Source organism: Artemia franciscana, chromosome 3 (genome assembly GCF_032884065.1).
Source record: "Artemia franciscana chromosome 3, ASM3288406v1, whole genome shotgun sequence".
Lineage (NCBI taxonomy): Eukaryota > Metazoa > Arthropoda > Branchiopoda > Anostraca > Artemiidae > Artemia > Artemia franciscana.
In genome coordinates this window covers 40,430,858-40,440,857 of record NC_088865.1, presented here as the reverse complement: position 1 = coordinate 40,440,857, position 10,000 = coordinate 40,430,858, and the positions used below count along the sequence as shown (strand labels likewise).

Genomic DNA, 10,000 nt, shown 5'->3' with positions numbered 1-10,000 from the left:
CGCCCCCCCCAAGCCCCCCCGCGCGCGTAAGTCGTTACGCGCCATAATAGTTACGCGCCATTGTAGTTGTGTCCCTATGTCCCACCTGTGAATATAGATAGATATATATATATATATATATATATATATATATATATATATATATATATATATATATATATATATATATATATATATATATATATATATATATATATATATATATATATATATATATATATATATATATATATATATATATATATATATATATATATATATATATATATATATATATATATATATATATATATATATATATATATATATATGGTTTTAACTACGTAAAACTTGCGAATATACAACATTCTTTGCTGTCCCATTGTCTTTGCATATAAATAGATTGTCAGGTTTACCGACTCTTGAACATGCAACATATAATGGTCCATGGGAAAACAATCTGTATTCAGATCTATACCTCATGATTCTAATGATTGCCCTTGAGCTTTGTTGATGGTGATTGCTAATCGACCATTCCCTGTCCCGGTGTCCCGGTCGTCATTTACATCCCCCTGTTTCCCCCGGTGTCCCCGTTGTAGTTGTGTCCCTGTGTCCCGGTCGTCATTTATATTCCCTGTGTCCCGGTCGTCATTTGTATCCCGGTGTCCCGGTCTGTATATACATTCGTTTTTTAGTTTTGTTTTTCTCCTTTATTTTTTTCCTTTTTTTTTCTTTTTTAGCTTATTTAGATTTTTAGATTTTTTAGTTTTTTTATTAGTTTTTAGTTTTTTTTTCTTTTTAGTTTTTTTGTCCCGGTCGTCATTTTAATTTTTTTTTTTTACTTATGTCCTGGTCGTCATTTATACTCCCTGTGTCCCGGTGCTTTGTTGATTGCTAATCGAACATTCCTTTTGTCCTGGTCGCTTTCTCTTTGAGTGTCGTCATTTATTTTTTTCTTTTTTAGTTCTTTTAGTTTTTACCTTTTTTAGTTTTTTTTAGTTTTTTAGATGAAAATTTTTTTTAGTTTTTTCCTTTTTTTCTTTTTAGTTTTTTATTGGTTTTTACCTTTATGTTAGCTTATTTTTCAGTTTTTTCCTTTTTTTTTAGTTTTTTTTTATTTTTTATTTTTTTTAGTTTTTTACCTTTTTTTAGTTTTTTTAGTTTTTTTAGTTTTTTTAGTTTTTTAGCTTTTTTACTTTTTTTTATTAGTTTTTAGTTTTTTTGTAGTTTTCGCCTTTTTTTTAGTTTTTTCAGTTTTTTTTTAGTTTTTTATTGGTTTTTACCTTTATTTTAGCTTATTTTTCAGTTTTTTCCTTTTTTTTTGTTTTTTTTAGTTTTTAGTTTTTTTAGTTTTTTACCTTTTTTTAGTTTTTTTAGTTTTTTTAGTTTTTTAGCTTTTTTATTTTTTTTATTAGTTTTTAGTTTTTTTTGTAGTTTTTGCCTTTTTTTTTAGTTTTTTTAGTTTTTTAGCTTTTTTATTAGTTTTTAGTTTTTTTTGTAGTTTTTGCCTTTTTTTAGTTTTTTCAGTTTTGACGTCACCTGATCCAGTTTTTTCAGGTGACGTCACCTGATCCACGATCCACAGATCCACAGACAACTTATTTTTATATATATAGATAGTTTTTTTTTTTTACTTATGTCCTGGTCGTCATTTATACTCCCTGTGTCCCGGTGCTTTGTTGATTGCTAATCGAACATTCCTTTTGTCCTGGTCGCTTTCTCTTTGAGTTTTGTCATTTATTTTTTTCTTTTTTAGTTCTTTTAGTTTTTACCTTTTTTAGTTTTTTTTAGTTTTTTAGATGAAAATTTTTTTTAGTTTTTTCCTTTTTTTCTTTTTAGTTTTTTATTGGTTTTTACCTTTATTTTAGCTTATTTTTCAGTTTTTTTATTTTTTATTTTTTTTTAGTTTTTTACCTTTTTTTAGTTTTTTTTAGTTTTTTTAGTTTTTTAGCTTTTTTACTTTTTTTATTAGTTTTTAGTTTTTTTTTGTAGTTTTTGCCTTTTTTTAGTTTTTTCAGTTTTTTTTTTAGTTTTTTATTGGTTTTTACCTTTATTTTAGCTTATTTTTCAGTTTTTTCCTTTTTTTTTAGTTTTTTTTTAGTTTTTAGTTTTTTTAGTTTTTTTACCTTTTTTTAGTTTTTTTAGTTTTTTTAGTTTTTTAGCTTTTTTATTTTTTTTATTAGTTTTTAGTTTTTTTGTAGTTTTTGCCTTTTTTTAGTTTTTTTAGTTTTTTAGCTTTTTTATTAGTTTTTAGTTTTTTTTGTAGTTTTAGCCTTTTTTTAGTTTTTTTAGTTTTTTAGCTTTTTATTTTTTTTATTAGTTTTTAGTTTTTTTTGTAGTTTTTGCCTTTTTTTAGTTTTTTCAGTTTTGACGTCACCTGATCCAGTTTTTTCAGGTGACGTCACCTGATCCATCCACAGACAGACAACTTATTTTTATATATATAGATATATATAATATATATATATATATATATATATATATATATATACATATATATTATATATATATATATATATATATATATATATATATATATATATATATATATATATATATATATATATATTATATATATATATATATATATATATATATATATATATATATATATATATATATATATATATATATATATATATATATATATATATATTATATATATATATATATATATATATATATATATATATATATATATATTTCGTGTTTTTGGAGATTTCTAGGAAATTGGGAAAAGGCTCATTCGACCGAATATTGAAAGTTGCAGTGCCCTTTTTAGTCGCAAAAAAGTTTGTGACACATCAAATTCGTGCATTTTCCCATTGTGTGGCACAAATCAACAATTTCATCCGAAAAAGGGAGAAAAGGCTATCGAATGAAAATCCTGAGATAGCCGATCAATTTCAAATTATCAAAAAAATTCTTTGAGCTTCTCAGTTTCCGAGGCAGTAAGGCTTTGCAGTAGGGCATTCGTTCCTAGGAATGACCTTGGTCAAAATAAACGGTTGATATAAATATTTATTTAAAGCTTCAGTTTACTATGTTGGTTCGTTTGAGGCTCAATAAAATTATGTACAATGATATAGAATCGCGCATCAGCTAATATGAAAGAAGGCCGATGGATCTTTATGCTCTTTTGCGGGGGGGGGGCCTAATGCCTTAAAAATGTATTTTTATGCCCAAATTTTCTAACTCTGTGACCCTTCAGATAAATCAACTGGGGTGAAAAGGGGATCGGTAGAAATTAATATCCGTCCTCCCTTCGCTCCTGAGTACGTTTTAGGATTAAACCTGTAATATAGAGGTTACTGGGTGATAGCTCCCCTCTAATTGGGATGTTTTGCCTGTGTGACATCATGGGCACCGCCAGGGACTTTTTCTGGAGTGGGTGTTCAATCAATAAAACTAGTGCAAATAAACCACCTAATTATATTTCCCTGTGTTTCTAGGATTATAGAGAACTAACGCTTTACTGAAAACGCAAGAGGCAAGCATTAAAAACAGGAATGTTGATTTGGGAGTCAAAAGTGAGTACGTAGCCTGAGAACACAAACTAATCTATAAAGCTGTTCATAGTCTTACACCAGTTTTGAAATCAGTAACTTTCCGTATAAAAATAAAATTATCATAAAAATTATAAACATGAACTTAAATATTTTTTTTAATAACCGCAGTCATTGAACAGCATACATAAATATTGGACTGATTAATCAGGTAACATTTTGGTCTTGCCAGCTACCAATAGTGAGTAATATACAACCTTAAATTGTAAGATACGCTTTAGTATTACTCGAAATGAAGATCAAATGAGCCAAAATATGAACTCTGGAAATCGGGTTATTCTCTCTATACAGCAGTGAACTTCTAGCTATGATACAAATTCTAAAGCTAGTCTATATTCCTAATACTATCATGATTGTTTCACTTCGAACTCACCTACAAAATAATCATGAAATGCCCCTAAAATGCTTTGTTTTTATACTGTAAAAAGTCTTCTTAAATAGTTTACTATTACTGTGCCAAAACTATATTGTCTTGTGTTTTCAGGAAAACGCTAGTAATTTGTGATTGTTTTTCAAATAATACCGAGAAATCTATGCTACTAAAAATGTTGTACACGATTTTCGAAGGTGGGCAACCCGGACAGTTAGGAAAGCTACTATTTTTCTAAAGAAGATTTTTAAGGTTTTCAGAACCTAAGCAAAATCTTGGTATGTCTAACTTGTTTCACTAAACGTCTCCCCTCCCCCCTCTGATAAACACCAAAAAACATTAAACATACAGGTCTGGAATAGCAATGAACAGAAAAAAAGTTGGAAAGTAACCTGACAAACCGAAAAATATCGCAAAAAAAAAAAATGCAAATAGGTTCTTAGTGCTATGATTGCTCTATATATATTGCAAATAGTTTTGTATGAGTAAATAAATATAACGAGTAATCCTTCTTTGAAGATGCAACTTTGAGTGGTTCCAGAACAACATGCCTACACTTCTCCAGCCCCTAAGTGGTAAGGGATTGGGGTCTGGGGTGTAATTTGTTCCATAAATAGTGTATGGAACATTTCGCAATTCACAAAGAAATTAACAAAATAGTGAATCAGATGAAAAATAAGGCGCAAAACCATGATTGAAATAAAATATGCCTTATTAAGGAACTGAACCCTTGCCATTCTGATTCAAAGTCTAGGACGCTAGTAACTGAACTACGGCGGCTGATGATCGAATTCAATCCATTTGTTCTTGTAGGGCCCAGTTGTGTAACTTAAAGCCCTTTCCCAAAGACTTTGGCGAGTGCTGTCATCACCAAAAGTATAGTTATTGGACTTCATTCAGCAAATACGTTTGCAATTGGCTATTATAAAACATTGAGTTAATAAAAGTGTCTATTATAAAGAGTGAGAGAATTAAACTATATTTGGTGAAGCTGAACTTTTGTGAACATGAGGAGGGGAGGGGGTACGTCAAGGAGTAGTCACTTGGAATTTCGAGATTCAATTATTTGTTCTTCTATGAATTTCTTTCTCTAAAGAACATTCGATATTTAAAAAATGATTTCGCGAGCCTCATCATCGACTGACCGTGTTAAAGAGTTTGATAGTGAATTCTCCCAATGGACTAATGAGACTTACTAAGGGGCCTGGGAGGGGTAGTATACGTGAGGGGCTCTTGTCCATTGAGTTAAGGGTTTTGGACCAAAACTATTGCAATGGTGCCGTTTTATATTTCCAAACTTTTCAGCTTAAGAAGTGGCACCAAAAGTGTCATTTTAGTGCTTTATGGTACTTACGGATGGCAGAAACTGATAAAAAGCAAGTATATATAAGCAATAGCTTTCAAATGAGTAGTATCCCCTCGCTGCTTTTAAGCAGACAGATAGGGGGTATGCTATTGGAGCTACTAGTCCCTCAAGACGTTACTACGCGCACCTGGATCTTACGTAATACTATAGCGCACCCGTAACGTTATATGCACCATTATGTTACGTGATAGGGTTTCTTTCCTTTTGGTAGTTACGTATTGGGGGTGTCTTCTTCGAGATTTTTTGGTTGTTACGTAATAGAGAATGTTTTTTTTTTAAATTTCTAGACACTTTTCTTCAAGGCGTTTTTACAGACGTTTCAAGACATTTCAAGACTTCTTTTAAGACATTTTTCTTCAGGACGTTTTTAAGACGTTTTTCAAGACATTTTTTAAGGCATTTTTCTTCAACAAGTTTTTTAAGACATGTTTCTTCAAGACGTTTTTAAGGCATTTTTTCTTCAAGGCGTTTTTCAAGACATTTCAAGATGTTTTTCAAGACATTTCAAGATGTTTTTAAGACGTTTTTTTTCTCAAGACGTTTCCCAAGGTTTCTTTGGTTGTTATGTAATAGGGGAATGTTTACTTTTGTTAAGGATGGCGCAATGTCACAAGACTTGTTTCTTTAGGGCGCGGGGAATTCCTCGTTTGTAACTGGCGGGGCACACACTTGGGTTGTTACGTAATGACGATGGACACGTGGGATGTTGCATAATACTTTAAGAGATTTCAATTTCTTTTGATATGTTTTTTCTTAGGGAACCTTTATAATTCAAAGATTATTGTCTGGATAGGATTCGAAAGAGATTTCTCCTCAACGGAATGGATCACTAGACACCTGGATTAAGAAACCCTTTCTAATGATATTATTCTGGGAATACTTTTCCACGTAATAACCTTCTCCACGCACGAACCCTGTCCCACTTTCTAGAATGATTAAATGGTTTGCATGTTTCCCACCCTGTCTGTATGATAGCACGCAAGCAGGCCAATGCCATTGATTTTTGATTTATTAAGCGCACCTGTCTGTTACAGCGTTATTTGTTTTCTAACGTTATATAGACAGGTCAAATTGGCTATTGAACCAGTGAGATTTTACATAGCATTGGCTATAGATGTTTCATTGCGTAAATGATTACGTATTGAAGATTCATCCTGGAACAAGAAATCTGCAAGTTTTAATAAAAACAAAAACAGTATAAATCATGAAATCACAGAAAAAGCAATTGAAACTCAACAAACGGAAAAACAAGACGTGAAAAAACCTGATATAGGATTAAATATAAGCAATAACAAGCGTGAATTAAAGAAAGGCGGGGGCCTTAGAAACCAATTCCAGGGAGGGAGGTGTGGAGGGTTGTTATTAGTGGCAAATTTAAGTCATATTAAGAAATATTTCCGGGAGGTCTTAATGAAAATACATTATTTCTATTGTTCTATTAGACGCACCTGCAAGAAAAAAGAGATATTTTTGCATTCGGTTATTTCTGGGAGATATTAATGAAAATGCCATGTTTCTTTGAACCAAGACTATGCATGATCACCCCACGTGAAAATATGTGGCTGGCCCACTCTAGCAAGCAATTCAGGGGGGGGTGGTGGTGGTTATTATTAAAGGCAAATTTAACCCACATTAAAAGCTATTTTGAGAGCTTTTAATGATAATGCCATGTTTCTTCGAATGCTATATTTCTGTTCCCCTCCGCCGAAGCAATTCATTTAACACCCCAGCTTAACTTTAAGCTTTAGAGCATGCTAGTCCAAGCAATTCGTGTCACTGACAAACTAAGGATGGCACACAGCACCCTTTGGCACCCTTTATCACTGCAAAGGCATTTTTCATATATTTTCATGATAAAAATATGCGTTAAAACCATTGATTTGTGTTTTAGCAATCCGTCCCAACGAGGTACCCTCCATGGCAATTCACGCCTCCGTGGCAAACCTTGGATGGCACACGACACCCTCTGATACCCGTCATCATTCCTAAGGCGTTTTCAGCTATTTTCCTGTTAAAATTATGCTTTAAATTCATTGGTTCGTGTTTTTGCAAGGAAACACTCTGTTTTATACCATGGCATTTCACATCATGTGCCATACTATGACTGGTACTCTGGCACCCCTGATCATATCATTCTTAAGACATTTTCCAGATATTGTTACGTTAAAATCATGCTTTAAATCCTTTGGCTCATGTTTTTGCAAACCACCCTTCCGTGATACAACATGTTGATTCACGCCACCGTGCCACACTATTACTGCCCCTCTGGTACCCACTGGCATCTGTCATCATTCCTAAGACATGTTCCAAATATTTTCTTGTTAAAAATGCAGCTTTAAATCCATTAATTTTAGGTTTTAGCAGGCCAACCCTCTGTAATACATCATGTCAATTCACGCCAGCTTGCCACACTATTACTGGCACACGACACCTTCAGGCATCCCTCATCATTCCTAAGACATTTTCCAGATATTTTTTGGTTAAAAATAAGCTTTATCCATTGATTTGCGTTTTAGCAAGCCGACCCGCCGCAATACATCATGTCAAGTCACGCCACCGTGCCGCACTGTTACTGGCCCTCTGGCACCCCTCATCATTCCTAAAACATTTCCATCTCTCTCTCTCTCTCTCTGACTCTCTCTCTCTCTCTCTCTCTCTCTCTCTCTCTCTCTCTCTCTCTCTCTCTCTCTCTCTCTCTCTCTCTCTCCTCTCTCTCTCTCTCTCTCTCTCTCTCTCTCGGAATGTTGAATATGAAATATTCTGCTATTTAAAAAGATATTAAAGGCTTTAGTACTGGGTGTATGAAAATCCTTTCTTTGGCTAGGTATATGAGTACGATCTGATATTAAAGAGGATATTTTCCCGAGAAGCGATTGTCTTCCCTATTCAAATCGTATCGTGGCGTAAGTTTTGTCGCCTATAAGCTTACATATGCTGCCACCGAAAATGTGCAGCTTTTGCTTCCTCGTCGTTAGTAATGGTGAAATGGTTGAGGGCGAATTTAGGATGTATTGTTTTTAATAAAATTTCCTTTATAAATATGTGACTTTTAAATAAATAGTTTCGTCTCTATTTAGGCATTCAGTAAAGCCGAATGTATGCAATATTTGGATTCCAACGTTGTTGATGTAACGTCAATGGATCCTGGTGACATCTATATTGGTGGTCGGTATCACAGCTTGCTTCCCATTGCCCAGGAAATGTCAAATGGTAATTATATTAATTCATCGTTATGTAAACAATTTTACTAATATCTCCATTTAATAAAAAAAAAATGCAGTGTGCCAACGTCGTTCTTTGCTTAGACAGCGCCATTGCGCAGCCTAATGAAAAGAACTTTAAAAAAAACGGATAAAGGAAACAAAGAAACTTACTCTTTACGGCATTTCGTTTGTCCTGTACTTGTATAGTTTTGTTAAATAAAGATCATGGTCGCAATTTCCGGCCACACCAGGTCACAAACGGTCTTTTTGGAACTCCCTATAATAGAATTTTTCTTTAGTTTTTTCCCTTTTATTTTTTTATTTGTCATACTATGTATACTGTGTTTTATTTAGTGAAAAAATTATTGATTTTTTCTTGTTTTGTTTTTCCATTGTAAAACTATTTCTGAATGTGATTTTGGACATAATTTTTTTCTTTTCATCGTTTTTGTCCTAATATAATATGATAACCTAAATGATAACGATGAGTAAATTTTTTCGAAATGTTAATACAGTAAAATGAAAATATATTTAGATGTTTATAATGACGAAGACCACACTGCCTTTCCATAATACAATTACAGAAGAGAGAATAATGAGGGTTTTTTTCCTTTTTTTCCGAAGATAGTGAATGGACAAAACCTATTTGTATACAAACGGATCTTTAACCAAAAACTTTTATTGCAAGTGTTTTTTTTTGTGTTATTTTTTATTATTTTTTTGCTGAAGACGGCCTTAGATATTAGGCCGAAATATTCAAATAGGTTTTGTTCGTTCACTGTCTTGGGAAAAAAAGGAAAAAAATCCTCATTATTCTCTCTTCTGTATTTGTATTCAGAAGTTTGTAAGAACAAAATTAGACGCTCAATGGAGAAGCGCCTGGACCGAATTCTATCAAGATTGAATTTCTGGCAAAATATTACCTTGCTTATCATAAAACTCCCATGGTAACATAATAATTTTCTCTGACAAATAAATAGAGAATGGTAATGATCTAATAGCTAAAATTGGTTTATGACATTACAATTGCGTTTTATTACCAGATGAGGATTTTTTTTAAAAGTGAACAGACTTAATAGTGTCAATTTCCGCCTGACAGGACCCGGAGACATGTAGAGAGGAAATTAATTAAAATTACGGTCAAAGCTTAATTGAAGATAATTTTAAAGGAAAATAAAAGGTTTGATATTTCTAAAAGCAATAACGGCAGCATTTATAGAAACTTCTTCCTTCGGCGGGACTCGAACTTTGATTTTTTTTATGGGAGATGGGGGAGGCTAACCCCTCCACCCTGTGTCCGCCCTTACTCTCTAATACTTGGTTGGTTTTTTCAATATTGATTGACTTCTGCATTTCAAAGAGTTCTGCCATCTCACTGGTTTTACAACAATAAACTGGCTTATACATTCTACCGGGACAGTCTTGTAAGCTAGATGTTGTTCTATTAGATACCAAGCTATTGTTTGTGCTCTCCTACGGGAAAGTGTTCTCAGAGAGATATTAATTCTTCATTTTA

At 32.5% G+C, this 10,000-nt stretch overlaps 1 protein-coding gene across 1 annotated transcript in view; it reads left to right on the top strand.

The window, feature by feature from the left end:
• The window catches only part of LOC136025537 (melanotransferrin-like), a 29,459-nt gene extending 20,927 nt beyond the window's left edge, over positions 1–8,532 (top strand). The window contains exon 3 of the mRNA XM_065701566.1: positions 8,359–8,532. Within this exon, the coding sequence (XP_065557638.1) occupies positions 8,359–8,532 (174 nt within the window). The remainder of the gene's footprint in view (positions 1–8,358) is intronic.
• Positions 8,533–10,000: the final 1,468 nt, after the last annotated feature.